General features: G+C 40.5%; 1 protein-coding gene across 1 annotated transcript; it reads right to left on the bottom strand.

Moving 5' to 3' along the window:
• Window positions 1-408: 408 nt before the first annotated feature.
• LOC111657027 (tyrosine-protein kinase Yes-like) lies at window positions 409-13,780 on the bottom strand. The gene is made up of 4 exons (XM_023408993.2): window positions 13,392-13,780; window positions 3,739-4,029; window positions 2,279-2,378; window positions 409-526 (listed from the first exon to the last, which is right to left on the bottom strand). Exons 2-4 carry the CDS (start codon window positions 4,019-4,021, stop codon window positions 424-426), a joined length of 486 nt encoding a protein of 161 aa, XP_023264761.2. The 5' UTR covers window positions 4,022-4,029; window positions 13,392-13,780; the 3' UTR covers window positions 409-423.
• Window positions 13,781-18,227: the final 4,447 nt, after the last annotated feature.

The following is an 18,227-nucleotide window of genomic DNA, read 5'->3' as shown; positions in this document are numbered from 1 at the left end:
CTGGTACTCGCTGTTTTAGACGAAAGGCAAAGTTAACTGGCGGGGGTTACCCAGTGTTTTATCTTTGATGAGTAGCTTGCATTAGTGAAATGTCCATCAGCCAATCAGAAACCAGGTCAAAACTGTCTAAAAGCAGCACAGCACAGTCCCTAAACATTTCTGTCACACCGGTTGAACAGCAATGGGAACACCAGTGGCTCGCAGTGACAATACAGGGCTCCATTGTTTTTAGACTCTCTGCCATGTCAGTGTGATGGGTTAGTCACAGTGTGTGACCGCCCAGCCGCATCATGTCGTCTTAATCAGAGGAGGGTTAGAAACAGGAAAGGAATGAGAAGGAGAAAATAAAAGCGGAAGAAATTAAAAGGTTAGAGAATGACAGCGACAGGAACAGATATATTGTTAGAAAAGGGCAATGAGTTCTTACTCTTCAGCCTGTATGGAGTCGGCGGGAGCCACGTAGTTACTGGGGATGTAACCTTTCTGTCCGGTGTTGATGGAGCGAGCCTCCCACCAGTCGCCCTCCCTGAAGAGAGAAGTCGATTAGAAATCACAAGCACGCAAATGCATGACTGAAAAATATACCTACTCTGAAAACAAGATTGATGGTATAAAAGTAAACAAAGATTAAAGAAGGAACAAGGTTAATTTACGCGCCGTTCAACCACGTCAGGAGTCTGACTAATCATGTTGGGAGTGTTGTTAATAAACCATGTCAAGCAGTCCACAAAATGTATGAAAAGTAGCAGACCCTTGACTGATGCATTATTAACATTGTTAATACTGATGAATTAATGCATCTCTAATCTTTATTTTTTAGTCAGCCCTGTGATAACGTGATGACCTGTCCAGGGTGCACCCTGCCTCTCACCCAGTGTCAACCTGTATCGGCTCCTCTTTAGGTTTCTCTTGACGACTCAAACATCTGGCCTTATTGCTTTTTTGTGAGGCATCACAAGCTGGATAGGCTGAGGGAACCACTGCTTAAATTGTGACCAATGAATTCTGTAAAGGTTATCTTATGTGTTTGCATGTAAAATCTTAATCTGAAAAGTAACTACAGCTGGTAAAAAGGTAGCAAAGTGAGAAATACATTTCCCTCTGAAATGTAATGGAGCTGATACAGCAGAAAAGGGAAAAACTCAAGTAAAGTGAAAGTACCTTAAAGCAGTCCTTGAGTAAATCAACTTAATTACTTCCCATCACTTAAGTCAAGTTACTGTAAGTAATTGAAAAGAAGATGATAAATGCTTGTGGATAGCAGGCACAGTGTAAAACCACTTTAAACTATGCTCAAAAATGTTTTGTGCTCCATTTCCACAGCTCCTGTTGTGTCTTACAGCAGATATGTGGTTTTAAACTCAAAGGAGGGGGAACTGAAGTAAAAGAAAAATCTGTCTACTGGCATTTTTGAAAAACTGAGCAAAATTGTCTTCCTCCCACCTCTCCTCTGCAAGCAGATGGTAGCTTCATTGCTACAAAATGCAATGTGAACACAGACAGTAGTTGAAGTCGGTACATGATGGATGAGGGCAAGAAAATTTGTGGAGTACTTGGAGCTCTGCCTAATTTCACACCTGTTTACACCTGGGGAAAAAGATGATGCTCTGCCAGTCGGCAGTAAGGAACGAGTAGAAAAAACTTAATTATAATTTACTGCTATTGCCTTTTATACTACAACAAACAGAGCATCACTGAAGATACTGTGGAGAAAATGATCACAAATAATGATAAGTACCACAGATGCCACTAGGACAAACAAGTCAGTTTGGCTTTGATTCCTGCAACAATTGAAATTTGTAAAACATGAATTGTTCTTCTCATTATTCTCCTAATAAAGAGGGAAAGTGAAGAAAATGAGCAATGGTTGAAAAAGATAATTGATTCCGTGATATTCTAATGAGTCTGACCTTCAGGCATATTTTCAGTGCACCATCTCTGAATATAGATTCTGTAAATGTTGTTAACACATACATTTATTTAGTACTTCACTAAATGCTGGAAAAGTGGTACATTTCACTGTATCCCAAATATAACTCGCTAAACTGGAGGACAGATCTGTGGCGGGAGAAAAACGATGGAGCTAAACAGATGGCCCATTAGAGGAACCCATTAACCCAGACAGATTTCAGCCTTAATATGAGACCTGAATACAATGTGGGATTAAACACACCCACACACACACAAATGGAAGGTCACCGCACAAACACAAACACAACCACATACACACACGTCCACGCAGCTGGAGTTGGCCAGTGCAAAAAGCAAATGTACTCACGTGTTGTTGATAATCTGGAAGCGATCCCCTTTTTTGAATGACAGATCATCTGACGTCCTCGCTTCGTAGTCGTACAACGCTACGAAAAATGTCACGCCACCTGAAAGTCAGAGAGACTGCGCCTTAGAGGTGTGCACATATGACAGCTAGTTCATCCCACTGAGTCTCAAATAGCTGCGTATCTGATTCCTTTAAATCGACACAACAAATGAAAACAACACCCACAACCTTGGACCTCTAACACAGACAACAACATCCTCGTTCTGATTCTCCTCCTTTGTTACTTTTATAATATTATACACTTGACTCCATGTCTCATTGAGTCTTATCTTAACACATAATTATCAAACAGATAAACAATTATGCTAATGTAATTCAAGACTGTATCACGGGAGCACCAACTGTGTTTCTTTTGAAATGTCTCGCTTCCTGCACCTCAAAGCCCGGACTAAAAATACATCCAGCTCAACCAATATGGATACCAATATATTATTTCAATGAATCTCAACCTCAGTGGTATCACTTCAAGTCAGTGAATGAAATTGATGTATATCATTTTGTATATCATGAAATGAGTACATTTGTCCCTGGTCTTAAGTGACAGAGCACAGACGGACAATAGGACTGGGATGCATTTATCTTGAGGAGGAAATTGAACAGGCAGGATTAGATCTGCAGGAGCCCCTCGGGCCAGATTATCCTCCTTTAAGGAGCGAGAAAGGGACTGAGGGATGTGTGTATGCCTAAGTGTTTGCATGCATGTGTGTGCCTTAAGAGGAAACACCACTCTTGTGTGTTGTGTACTTTTAACGCATACTTTACCCATCCAATCAATGATGTATTGACCAATTGCATGAGATTACTTTTCCTTTCACCACAAGTCATCTTCATCAGCAACAAATCCGGAAACAAAAAGTCAAACTCTTGTTGGAAATATAAACTCTGAAAGGTGAATAACTGAATTCAGTGAGTAATTGTTTCCTGTGGCTCAGGAGACGCCATGCCTGCCGCATTGCTTCCTATATTACAGACCTATTTTGGGTTTCTGTTCGGCCTTGATGTTTTGGCTGACTCGTTTCAAATGTCTAATTTGCATAACATCTGCTGCTCATAGCGTCCTGTGCATAACAAATGTTCAGCTGAGTTTATTATAAAGTTGTACACTGATTTGCACATAATGATGACCTACTGAAAAGTTGAGGAAAATTGTTTCAGAAACTAATTTCAGACGTATTAGGTTCTATTTAGTTGAATAAATGTATATCCTTCACTTTCGATTCCATTATGAAGGAGCTCATGTTTTGCCTTGTGTTTCTTCTGTCGGGGGCTTTGGGACCCAAATTACATGAATTTATTTGAATAAAAAAAGGGCACTTCATTCATGTTGAGAAACTTTCAAATCCTTTTCACTGCTCCCCTGTGTTCCCCTTTGAAACCTTAAATCCTCTCATCAGACTGACCTGTGATGACACTGGGGAAGGGACTGCTCACAGCCACTGAGGTGAAGGAGGTGGAGGCACCACCAAAGGGCGTCATGACCGAAGACGCCCCACCAAAGGGTGTGAGGGCAGCGGCATGACTGTTGTAGCTATTGTTGTGTGTCTTCATAGCTGGTGAATGACCCATCAGGGTGGGGTCGGGCCCGTAGTGGCCCAGGTGGGCGTTAACTGGCGTGACATTCGAGTTGTCGGGTCGGTACTTCAGCGCCGGGCCCTTGTCTTCTTTACTCCTGACACAACCCATCGTCGAGCCTGCAGGACAGAGGAGGATTTGATTTAACTGTTTTGTTACATTTGTATAGATTAAGCCATAAGTCTACTGTCACACATGACGTGTGATGTCAATGAACTACATCCAACTGTAAATGAAACCTAACATGCAATTAACAAATATTCTCTGGAAAAGTCAGATACACATTTAAGTTGTTAAATACAAACTGTAAATGTAGGTTTGCTCCACTGACTTATACAACGGAAACAAACTTTCTTCAGTTAAACAAGGAACTGCTTCCAAATCAGACAAGGCGACAAATCAGAGTCGTGTGTGTGTGTGTGTGTGTGTGTGTGTGTGTGTGTGTGTGTGTGTGTGTAAGGTTTGGGAATCAAAGAGTAACTCACGATACATTGCCCATAACGATGGTATCGCGATACAATGATACTCGATAATTTGAAAAATAATCATCTACGATACATCACAATATCTGTGTAACTGAAGAAGAAAAAATACCCCCCAAAAAAAGGAATTTCATATTCATTCACTGCATTGCGGTGGTTATCAGTTCCACCATTTGAAGATGGATATTAGGAACTTGACAAACAGCCTATTGGTTCATAAATTAGCAACAGCAGCAACAACGTCTGATTTCATGTTTTGTCACGAGGCTAAGATTGTGTCACAAATACAGACAAATAATTATGATATTGTTCATACTAGCCTGAAGCTTTGTGGAGGGTCTTAGCATAACTGCGATCCAGACAAACAAAGATCAAAAGCCAACCAGTGACCTCATGTGACCTCATGTGACCTCACATCAGTCACAAGTTCCAACAAAAGCTTCTCAAGCTAGCCGAAGTAGAAACTAGATCGTATTTCAGCCTATGGCCATTTCAACTCTCCCCTGTGATCACACTATCACTGACACAGTTTTGAGAGAGACAAAAAGCCCTTCGGTGTAAAGAGTTGGTGCACTCCCTTATGAGCTGACTGAAATATGAAAACCCTGTGTGTGTGTGTGTGTGTGTGTGGGTGTCTAAATTACTTCACATAAAAAGAAAGATAAGAGAAATTTTACTCATTTTTTTTTTTTTCTTCAGCTGAGGTTTTCTTATGTTTAATGTTTTGAAGAGTGAGTCACTGGGGATGTCCTTACAAGAACATCCTGTAATAGCCAAATACTTGTGGTCATCATCTACAGAGGCTGCTCTATTTACTAATTTTCCTGTCACCTCTGGCCTCTTATGTCAAGCCCTTCTGTGCAAGTGTGTGTCTGTCCGACTGTACACAATAAAACAAGCTGCCACTGCAAAACAGATGAACACTCAACTCCAAGGCTGATCAATGACTCATATCCTGGCATGTGTATAACAAAGTTACAACACAGTTTCAAACGTCTGTCACTGACAGGTTACACACTGGGGCTTGCAACAGAATAACAGAGGTGTGTGCTCCTGTCATTCATAGAGGGAAGGCCAACAAGGCCGAGACAAAAAACAAAAAGCAAGACAGGAGAGGAGAGGACAGTGTCTATGCTCCAGTGGCTCTCACAGCAGCTATGCTTACAGTGTAAATAACTGGATACCACCGCTGCACTGAAGCTTTAGTGTTGTCCCTCGCTTGTAAGTTGCTTTGGATAAAAGCGCCTGTCAAATGAGTAAATGTAAATGTATGTATGTGTGGATAAATGTATAAAAAGGATACCTGTCTTTACCAGGCCAGCCATAGCTTTAACCTATCTACTAATGCAGTAGTGTGTGCTTACTGAGGTCCAAATATTCTGTGAAGTAGAAATTTACCTCCTTTCCACTAACGTGAACCATTGTGTCATTGTGTATGTCTCTTTCCCAACAATGCAAGCACCAAGCACAACACCAACAGCAGACTACATCGTCTCTTTGTGTCTTTCTTCAATTTTATATCCACACTGAGGGTCTGGTTAATGCTGGGCATTGTTAAATTTCTATTCCTACTCATAATGTTTGCATTTAATCCTTAATTTCTGCTGTTTTATTCTATGACAATCATGTCATTTTGATGTGAAGACAAGTTTCGGATTTTAGCAGAAAATTTGATCTGTGGCTCTTTCACAGGTTGAAAAAGGTTATGCGAAACCAAATATATATAAATAAGTAAATAATAATCCGAATAGGTGAGATGCCAAATACAGATCATTCCTTCGCTCTAAGAATTGTAATGGTTGTATTGATTTGACTTTCTTCTATCAAACTGAAAGTAACTCCCCTGGTGAAGAAAACAATTCATTAGTCTCTACTGACGGTATGGCCTTGGCTTGTGAAGGGCAGCCCTACAACTAAACCTAATGAGGATCAACAATCAATCTATAGATCTACTGACTTCTAGTAGACTTCTATTGACTTCCTCGCATGAAAAAACAGGATCGACCGAAAGCCGAAGCGAAGCAGCACAAACTGACAGTAAGATGAATGATGGTGGGAGCAGGATGAATGGCTATGAATTATTATGAAGAAAACAGACAAGTCTAAAGAGCAGGAAGGACAGTGTGAGAGCCAGACTGATGCTGAACATCATCTGATATGTTGTTTCTCCATGTGTAGTCGTTCTCACAGACAATCACTATTAGTATTTTTAAATTTAACCCTGTGATAGCAGCATCTTGTAAGAGGACCTGCTACACTCTTCAGTATCTAGATGCCAGATACAAAATGTACTAGATGTGGATGGAGACAAGATTAGATGTACAACAAATTAAAATACAATCAAACCAATACCTTAAATTTTCAGTACAAAAAAAAAATTTGAACATGCTAGTTTTTGTCAGGCCATTGTGAAGATAAAGCTTCTTAAAAAGCAGTTTCTAATATTTTCTCTCCAGTAAAGCTAAAAATTATCATTTTGAAAATGAATTAATCATTTTTTAAACAGCAGCTGCTTTTCTTTCTCCTATTTGAAAGTAAACTCGATATTTTGGCTGAAAAAAATGTTTTGTTTTTTTTTTTCATTTTACAGACCCAACAATTTATTATTTAACAAAATAACCATTAGGTCAATCAGTGCTGAAAGTACCTGTTTTCTTGCAGGCCTACCCAAGTAATCTGACCTTCCTGATGCTCACTGTATTCATGCTGTTTCTATACACTAAACCATAAAAAAAAAACATCTCAATAACCACAACCTTTCACAACATCCTAGTAGAAGCCCCAGACATGAGAGGAGAAGCCAACATAAACACGAACATCACCTTTGACCTTAACCTGTCGCACGTCAACCACTGCGTGTTTCAAAATATCCAAAACACTTGGTGCCTGACCCTAAAGCTAATGCTACAGCAAACTAACGGCTGACCTGAAAGAAAACATAGTGAAAGAGTGTCAGTGGAGTTTAAAGAGGGTATCAATGGTTCAAATCCTCTGCTGTGTCCTGGAAGCAAATACCCCTGACTAGGGCTAATCCCAAAGAATAGACCACTGTTGATTGTGATGACTGTAAGAACACAGATTCTGTTTCAACCAGCTGCTGATCCAAGTGAGCACAACACTAGTAGTAGCAGGAGTAGCTGCTTTAAGATAAAGCCAACCATCATGATTAACAACGATAGGCATGGCAAATGATGACTAGCCAGCTGATTAAAACACTTTCACTTTCTGTTTAAGCATCTCTACTGATTAATGTTCCCAATTTCCGTCATGTAATTATAGGCAGAATATTTATATATATATTTTTAAACTCCCCTTTCCTCAACAATTGGCAACTTCTCCTATTTACACTATTACGCACCCAGAGGATTTGCTCCTAAAATGGCCATGAATAGATCACAAGCCTCAGCGAGCCCACAAGGTTGGCACATGATTTGGCTTGTCAGACTCATTCAGTGCCCACAAGTTTCACTTTGGATCCCTTCTTCTTTGGCACAAAATAAAAAATGTGGCCTACAGGAAATCTGGAATTAATCTTGGGATATCATATTAAAATGTGATTTATTACTGGCTCAAAAAGGACAACATTAATAACAAGGACCAAGACTGTCTTGTTTTTAATGATATGATTCACTGTTCTTGCTGCTACAGAGACCAAACAGCTCATTATTTAAGGACAACTAGAGACCTTAAAGGAGAGGATTGCTGAGGAGCTGGGGCTGACATAATGCTGCTGTCCATAACCGATCCCAAAATCGGTTCTAAACCTGATTCTAAATTCACCAAGTTATTAATCTTTTTCAAATGTATCAATCCTAGATTGATTAGGGTTAAATTCTTTCAAAAGTAGTCTTTGAAAAAAAAAAATTAGGGATTTAAACAATATATTGTTTACAATTTATATAACAAATGCACTACCAATCTTTTGAACCACCCGTGGAGAAAACCTCACCTCTCCCTATTTAGTACCACAGAGAAAGGCTTTTGGTTTCCTTTTTATTCAGTCCCATCCACCTTTTGTTATGGACAAAGAGAAAGTATCTTGTGATGCTCCCCCCACAGTCTCACAATCCCCTCAACTATACAATCCCATACACATGCTAACACCGAGCAACACAAATGCTAATAAGGGCACAAACGCACTATCCTTACAGTGGAGCCAAAAACACCAACAATCAATCAAACCAAGTGCTCCAATTAAATATTCAAAACCACCACATGCTTCTACACACAGGGACAGATTTACAACCGCAGCTGGTATGAATGGACAGTTTTATCACTGCAGCAAACTAAATAAAATCATTGTAGTACACAACGCATGCTATTTTATGGGCTATTCTATCCAAAATACTTCACTGTGTGTCACACATTTGCAGCATGGTGGGTTACCCCCACCCCAGTCCAAGTTTATCAATGGAGCTATAGAGTATCTCATTCAGATTTATAAATGTCCTAACATGACATGTTGAGAAAAATCTCCCGTAAAATACATTCAACTGAGAATATTTGTGGCTGAGAGAATGATTCCCCCCCCCAGTGTTTGTTTCTCCAGTGTGTGACAAATTTACCAAAACTAATGACGGCTCAAGTCGACTTCACAGCAAATCAAATTACAGGCAGATTTATTGTATCCTCTCTCGGATGGTTTCCTAAATGAGGCTGTTACATCCACAATGAGATTAGCTGGAAGAAATGTGCCATTCTTTTGGTGGCTCCAAAGGAAAACAGTAAATACCAACCGGAGCCCATGCAGAGATGTGGGTCATGGATCTGACGTAACAACACTTCTGTAAATTTTTTTTTAGCATAGAATTTTATCTGTAACACTAAGCACTCAGAAGTTAGTGAAACAGTTTGAAATACTTTACTCAAGTACAAAACCAAAACTTAAATCATTTTAGGATCAGAGGTAAAAATGTATATTACCATACAAAAGACTGAAAATTTAAAGCAGTTTGGCAATCTGGCATAGAAATGGAAGTACATCCACACACTCTTTACTCCCAGGCATGCTGTACAGGAGCACACAAAAGGCAGTGGTATGTGTGCAAACAAATGCTGGATCCAGACCCCATCCAAGGACATGTGACATGTGAGGCCATGTGCCAGACTGCCAGTGATGCCGTGTCAGATTAAGGAGACACAGACTGCTGCTTCCCACAGGGCTGAATACAAACAATGCTGGAGAGTGGCAAGAGGAAAGCCTTGGCTGTAGCTAGCATGCAGGCAACATTCAGGAAAAACAATCTCAGCACTACACGTTCTCATGCCCAGCAGCGCTACACTTTTTTATTTGCAGAGTTTACAGGCTAACTCAAAACTGTGCTAGAGTCAGGTTTATGTGTACAACCCAGTTATACAGTTATAGTTACATCTCAAAAATCTGTACAGGCGCATGCTGTACCAAGAACTGGCATGACAAATCGATACCCTTAACAGAGGAAAAAAATATGTAGGACAATTTTGATTAAACCTTGAGATTCCAAGAAGAACAATTGGTGGATAACAGAAGAACAGTAAGACAGTCAGAGAAAAGTTTAGGAGATGTCTTAGAAAAGTGTGGTAGTAGAACAACAAATGTATATAAAGTATCTGATGAGCCAATCTTCCTGCACTCCATCAGAGTCCTTCTATATTTAGCTTTGATGTTGGCCAAGCTTTGTGTTATTTTTTGAGATTATTTTTATCAAGCAAATTCCAGAGCTTCTGCTCTCATGAACTGCCTAAGTGCAGTTGTAATAGGGAGGGTACAGTAGAGGATACAGTAGAAATTTCTGCTGCAGAGTTTGTGACGCATTCAGGCACGTAAAGCATGACGCTGCTCTTAGCTCTCGTTGCCATTCTGACTAATCTGATAAGACACAACTGTGGCGAGATCTGGGAGAGGCCCTTCGACCTTTGAGCTTTTGCCTTGCGTAACCTTTACAGTCACTTGGGACAAAACTATGACGCAAACTGTGCTCTTTACAGGATGTATATTCAGAAACTAAAGTACATGAATGGAGGATTTTGTTTCGGCACTAAGACTTCACTTTTGAGTAACAGTGAGTATGGATGGATATCAAACATCAATGCTGTTTCGGTACTGACCAAAATATGTCTATAGGTTAGAGTATCAAAAGCTTCTTTGATCAGATGGTTCCATTTTTGCCAATTATGTTTAAGCAAAGCTCATTGGCTGCTTGATGACATTCAACCTTTGACAAGTCCAGCTTCTTTTGTTTGAGAGTAACTTCCGCTTCCGTCTAGATTGTACATTAGATCTAGAAAACATATCTGCACTGGCCTCTTTTCGTTGAAATGTGTGAGGCCATGTTCACACGGACAACAAAACAGCGCCTTCATTCATCTTAATGGGACCACTCTGTTAACACAGCAGGGTGACAATGCAAAGGACCCCAGCATAAAAAAAGAGAAAAAACTGCAGGATCATTCTGCAACTCACATTTTGCTGAAGCAGTGTGGCATCATCCATCAAGGCACTTGGCATTTGAAGTTGCAACACACACTCCTGGTAGTGTGTGTTGCAACTTCAAGAGCTGTAATATTGTGTTTCCTAGTATCTACAGACCACTGTGCCTTTGTTTCAGACGCATTTATCTCCCTTGATTGTATTTCATGTAGGGCTGCTGTAGTTGACTGACTGATTAGTCAATGGACAGAAAAATAATCTGCAACTATTTTGACAATTAATAAACAGGAAATAATAAAAGAAAATAATAATATCAAATATTCTCTAGTTCCAACCTTTGAAATGAGACAATTAGTTGGTTTTTCTCAGTTTTATTTAACTGCAAACTGAATATCTTTTGGGTTTGGACAGTTGGTTCGACAAAACAAAGACATTTAAACAAGTCAGCTTGGTCTCTGAGAAGCTGCAATGGTTATTTTTCACAATAGACTAGCAATCAATCAATAATGAAAATGATTGTTAGTTGCAGCAGTTGTTAATTTCATTGTCTTTCTCGTGGCTGAAGCAACATGCCTCATATTTTTTTAAATGCAGGACTATTTTAGGTCCGAACACCCACTGAGTCTCTTGAACCTCTGACCATATTCAACATCACAGTGAGGTGTGGTCAGGTCTGTGGCACTGTGACCACGCCCAGCTGTGATGTAGCATGGTAGTGCCACATTGCATCACTCCTGCGCAGGGTGAGGAAAAAGCATGTTGCCACGACCATTTGGAAGAGAAGGCCAGATTATTAGACTGGCCTCAGAACTTCTAATGAAGTCTAAAACCCATGTGTTATTTTCCAGTGATATAAACCAGAGAAAAGCTGCACAGTGTCACGTTTGAGAAGCTGAGACCAGCGAATAAATCAAACACTACAATTTTGTTGATTTGTTTTCAATTGACCATCAGCACTTTGAAAAAGACAATCAGGTTGCTATTGAGTGTGTGCATTACAATGTTTTAAGAGGTTTTTACAGGTTTGCTTGGGCAAACCTCAGCACAAGAAGTCTGCAAGCAAACTGCTCATACTGTGAAAGATAAATCCGGTACATAATCCTTGACGTTGACAGACTTGCTCTGTAAACACTGGCCACAATCACAATTGCAGAGATGAGAAGGTACCAGGAGCTGCAAACCATTACTGAAGCGTAACTCAGTAATTGCCCTGGCACACTCTCTGAGGCGCAGCTCGGTCTTATCTTCAGGGCAGCCTGCCATCTCTGCCAATCACAGTGAGTGGAGGGGGCCGGCGGAGGGGGAACTTCCTTCCGCATCCATTCATGCCATTGAGGCCACCTGCTGTGCCTGTCAAAGGCTAGAGGGAAGCTGGGATAGAGAAAGAGCCATCGTTCGAGCTATAAAAAAAGAAGAGCTCTTCTTGTTCTCTGTGCCCACACTGCTGAATTTGAATATTTGAAATCTGAGAATCACAAATACAAACGTTTGTTCGGTTTTCCAACATGTGAGTGTGTCGCGTTATGACTTTGGTCTTTCCACTGAGGTACAACAGCTTGGAAGCCTCTAATCAGTCAAACTGTAATGATACTGTAGAGTCTTATTCGTGCCGTGAGGACACTCGACTAGTATGCAAGGATCCTTCATGCCTCCAGTTAAACTGAAGTCCCTGAACCCCGGCCAACACCACCTGTTAGTGCTCCTCACTCCTCTGCCAAACAGCCCTCTCCATTCCAGCTGTGTGTCTGTGTCTGTGTGAAGGAGACACGACTGTCCAGCCAACTGGGGCTGTTCTAACAGAGGGATTATCATGGAGGAGGATTACTGTGGCACCGGAGTATATAAGCACACCAACAGACACATGCACAGTCAGGGAGCTGAATATATAAACATATACACACTGCAACTCAACATTACAGCAGCACTCCTATATTTTAAGCCACTGAATAAACACAAATCAAAATTAGTGCAGTTTGATTTGCACCATCACAATAAAGGCATGCGAGCACAGAGTCAGAAACTGCTGGAAAAGGCTTAAATTCCAGGGGTTTTTCTAACATTTTGGAAACTCTGTTGTAATACTATATGTCTTGCAATAAAGGCCCATTACAGCTGAGGCCTACAGCAGCTGATTGTGTGTGTGTGTGTGTGTGTGTGTGTGTGTGTGTGTGTGTGTGAACGAGATTGGGTGAGGCAGACTGAGAGGTTCAACTTAGTTATGTGAAAGCAAATCAGACGCAAATCTAAAATGAAGCTGTGCAAGCTACAAAAAAGTGATAGGGATTGTTATTTTGTTTATTTCATGGCTAAAAATGTGCCAATGTAGCACAGTCCTTGCTCCAGGACGGTTTGGGAGTCTTTCCTCATTGTTGTCTTCTCCCATCGGATTGTACGAGCAAAGAGCCACATAGATCTGGTCCTGGATCAGGGTCAACAACGACCCAGGCTTTTATTACAATGTAGCACACAGAGGAAACTCTCCTGAACCCTTTTCCCAACTTTCTCTAAGTGTCACAGCACTACAAGGCCCGGCTCCCTCCACTTCCAAGACAAAATGTGACTTTTTTTTCCTCTAGCGAGCACTTCTTACCTTGAAAGCGACCTTAGCAGTGTTGTACTTCGGCTACATGCGTCCTGTGATCTTTTTCCGCACGTTTTTATTTCACGTCGCAAATACAAATGAGAGGAAAAGAAAACAGCCGACACCAGCAGTCTCTCTAACGTGGAATCTCAGTCTTCCGTCTGTCCCATACCGATTAACTACTTCACCAGCCCAAAGTCCTCCGCTGGGATCCTTAATGTTTCTTTAAAACGAGGACGAGGACACGCCGCCAGCTGACAAAGACTGCTTAATATGGCGGGGCAACAGCGAAGCAAAACAGTTAAAATATCCAGAAATCACCGCTCGCTGATAGGTTGGGGTTGCCCTGAAAGACACACAACAATAGCCGGACGAGGACCGAGGAGCCGACGAGGCCAAAGAAGGAATCATGTTGCGTTCAAGCACTCAGATTAAACTCGTTCTTTCGATCTCCAACCGTCAATTAGTCGCAATACGCTAATTAACACATAATTTTGGCTCCCTTAAAACCACTTAATGTCACCTCGTGAATGTCGTCACTAGTGGCACGTTTTACACTCATAGTGAGTGCTGGAAAAGTCGTAAAGGATTAACATGATTCTGCGTAGTAGAAAAATACCGCTTCCTGGGTTTTTTTCTTAAGTTGTTAACAATATTACGACCTTCCAGACTTGACTCCCAAACCTCTGCAGCGATCCAAAACTCCAGTTTGAGAAATACTAATAGCACACTGGCCAATCTCCACAAATAATAACATGTGTTTCTTATTTGCTGCTGTCTTGCACGGCTGCAACTAACGTTTATTTTCATTATCAATTAATCTGCTGATTAATATTGAATGATTCACTATAAAATGGAAACAAAATTGTGAAAACGCCGGTTTTGCACAGTCAAAACTAAATTAATCGAATTGCTTGTTTTGTATGAGCAATGGTCAAAACCCTTCAACTTGCCTTCGTGTAAAACAGAGAAAAATGGGCAATTGACACCATGTGAGAAGCTAGAAATATTCAATGTTTAGCATTCATGCCGGCATGTGATATTTTTTCCGATAACACTTGAACGTCACGTCATCTCCTATTGAAAGGTTTTCCCGTGTGCCCAATATGGCCGACATCCCTGTCTGATAGAGGAGGAAATCCACCACCTGGCTCCGTCACAAACATAAAACTGTCGTATTATTTTTTCCCACTAAATACAGTAAATTAAATATATTCTTAAGTTGTTTAATTAAGACCTAAATAGCAACACTGTATTGACCCGTTTAGTCTTAAAACCTTATTCACAATGTGCAGGAATCTGGCGCCCTCTAGGTTTTATACGATGTTGAATGGGTTTACGTAGGCTATTTACTTAGACTGCAGTTGAAGTACAAGTGCTCAAATAAAGGCTGCCTGCAGCATAGACTGTAAAACAGTCTGCAGTTAACACATGTTGTATGACAGGTTATATTTAACTTCCTATGACTTCAGTCCTGTAACATTTCTGAAAGGAATTAAATTGAGCCTAGGCCTATATGATTGATATGGGTAGTTTAATGACAAGAAGAAAAGCCTGGGGTGAGGCTGTTGTGCATATCAAACACCTTGCATCAGCAAAAATAATGACAGGTTGAACGGGTTTAACACTGCAGGTTCAGTATATACGTGAGACCTGATTTTCTTAAGTGATTTCCGAAGTGATTTGCTGACCCCTACTGACACTGACTGCTGCACTGCAAGCTTCCCCTGGGGGACTTCTCCTGAAAAGCTGCTCCACCCACACAGAGATACAAACTGGCTGATTGAAAGTTCTGGTAGGATAATTACTTAATATCGTAATTGTTAAGATCTTTTGAGGGTTAATGGCAGGTATACTTGTGTGATGTGAGCGAATAGAGTTGTAGTGTTTATGAGTGGTTCCCAACCTGGGGGTTGAGACTTCCGCAAGTGGTCACAAGATAAATCTGAGAGTGATGCAAGATTATGGAAGATTTTAAAAGCTCAAATAAAAACAGAGAAATAAAGTGAAATACAATGCACATTATAAGTTTCATATTTTCATATTATGATTCACTGTGTTGTGATTTAAATGACAGAATGTGTTTTTTCCACACCCTCTCAAAATGTTTTCGAGTCAGATGCCCCTATCAGCAGGATGACATCATTTGTCTGTGCCTTTCAAAATCACTGTTAAAATAAATCTGTTTAATGTGACAACACCATATGGTTCATGTTTAGTTGAGAACATATATAAGCATAAGTTGTTTGGGGCACTTGCTTAAAGACTGATGCTGTTGTTCAACTTCGAAAGATGGTCTCCATAATAATAATTAAAAAAACACATAAAGGATACATTTAAAAAGAAATATATATCGTCGCTGTTGGTCAGAGACGTCTTGGCCCATAACCATTACTATTTTTTTTTTTTAATAATTAAGGACCACAATATCTTAGTTAAAAGCTGTTGTTAACACTTTTCATTGATTAAATGTTTGTCAAATCTAGACACAGCTGTAAAGGGTGACCAATAGCAGTGATTTGTGAAGAAAATAAAAAAAAGATGAAATATGGAGATAAGAGGTTTACACCCATTACAATGTTACAATGTGTATTGTACTTCACTTAATTTCTGATTTGTTTTCATTTAAGCATTTTCAATCTTCCATACAAGATGTTGCACACGTTTATATTGATTTTGTCAGACGTTTCTCTAATATTTGCCTTTTTATCTTGTTAAATATTGATCTTTTACCTCTTCATGAGCAGTTTAGAGAAGGAAATCAGTCTTTTCTGCTCACAACTCACAGCTAAGATATATGCAACCTGTGACAAACAGCCAATGTACATCTTCATTTCAATGGGTCATAATTTTTATATACAGTCTTGGTTGGAACCAATGGCCTCTATGAACCTATGTCAAGCCCACAATGCAATAGGGTAACAAACCCAATTTAGTCCAATAGTTTCATCCAAATTTTCACCAGGACTGCCTCTTTTTTCCTTTAACAAACAAAAAATTTAAAATAAGTACACCATTAGAATAACTGTAAAGCTACAATAACCATATACATTGTGCAGTTTTGGCTTTAAGTCTTTTTTTATTTTATTTTTTTTATTCTTTTACTAAAGACAATTCCATGTGCAGCTGACAGGGTAAAGCATACAGTTGTTCTGCTGTGAAAGCTCACAGAACTGTTTCAGGTTGTGCTTATTTACATGGTGACGACCAAATGTAGGTGAGAGGGTTTACTCATCTTTTCCTCTTCTCTGATGTGTGGACTGGTGACGATGAATGAACCTCAGCGGAGAGCTCGCATGTTTCTCTGCTCTCCTCACGATGGCGCCGTTTGCTTAGACTACCGAGCTGCGCCCCTACACCTGCTGTACCAGGCCTAATATTAGTAGTCTGCTCCAGTTAAAACATATGAGGTTTAAGTTGAGCTCTTCATAGGAATCACGCCCCACGAAGAAGAAGTGGAGGATAGGCCCCCTCTAGCGACTGGCTCTGTTCGTCATACTGCGTCAGAGTAAACAAAACGCTGACGTGAGTCTCTCCTCTTTGGCAAACTCTTCAATTGGTTGGTGAGTTATAGGTGTGATTCAGTGCAAAATCAAAAGGTGCGGTGACCTCCAGTTGCTGATCTCAATCAGGCCTCACACAGGCTCGTCCAAATTAAAAGTCTCATAACTTGCATCCGACACACTATGTTGTAAGCCATTAGTTTTATACTATGTTATGAATATTAATGTAAAGGGGAAAATACTTACATTTTAATTAACTGTATTATTAGCAAATAATAGATAGGAAATTAAAAAGAAGTTGCAACCATAAAGATGTTCGACTCAAGTGCCAGAAATTAGGCTTCATCAGCCGAGTAGTATAGGGGGAAAGAATTAGGCCCAACTTCTTCTTTGGTTATTTGCCACATACCTCACAGTATAGCTACAAGCCTTTTCTTGGAATTTTTCGTTTTAACGTATCAATCAGCGTATTATAGGGATCCAGACAATTTCCGAACAATGTTGGGAAAATGGGTGAATCGTTACTAAAGCCACGTAGGACGATAGCTCTCTGAACCGACATCCTGCGTCACCAGCCTGTGTTCAAATCAGATTATGTGCCTCGTTTATTTCGACAATCTAACGGATAGGCCGGAGACTTAGCGCTGTCATTGCATTGGCCATTAAAGCCACCACCAATCCTTACCCCCCCCCGCGATAATATCCAATGAGCAATTATTGGAAATGATTAGGAAAAGTGACTGTAAAGTCAGAAAGCCGCAATTCGAGAGGATTCATTTCAGCACCGGACAGCTCCTGACTCCCCGGAGGCCTTGAACTTGGTCAGCGGAAGCCTGATTCCCCCTTCCATCAAAACCAGTCACATGAAACCACCACCACCAGCGAAGACGATCACTTCCCAGTTTAGTCATAATCATAAAAGCCTAATTGGACTTATTGATGACGTGTGTGTGTGTGTGTGTGTGTGTGTGTGTGTGTGTGTGTGTGTGTGTGTGTGTATGTGTGAGGGGGGAGGGCTGGGCAGTCGCGGTCACGGTGACGAAAAAGAATTGATTTGTATTTGTCCTGTGCAAAGTTCAAGAATTCATGTGTGTGCATTCACAACCATTTCTTTTTTAAAGAAGAAAGTTTGGAAGTAAACTTCAATCTTAGGAGGGAGGTGGGGGTGAGTCTGACAGATGCATCGATGAGGAAGGAACTGTAGGCCTACTATTATATTCCGGGAGGAAGACTTGATGACGTCTATAGCATCCTTAATGTGACTTATTGGAGGGGGGAGGAGGAGGAGGGGGGGGGGCATGGCTTACGATACATGGATAAAAATCCAAGGCAATCACAGCAC

The sequence above is a fragment of the Seriola lalandi genome, unplaced genomic scaffold (assembly GCF_002814215.2).
Source record: "Seriola lalandi dorsalis isolate HSWRI2012SDOR001 ecotype SW California unplaced genomic scaffold, Sedor1 jcf7180002054377, whole genome shotgun sequence".
Classification (NCBI taxonomy): domain Eukaryota; kingdom Metazoa; phylum Chordata; class Actinopteri; order Carangiformes; family Carangidae; genus Seriola; species Seriola lalandi.
Note: the sequence above shows the minus strand (reverse complement) of the source record. Positions and strands in the feature narration are given on the sequence as shown.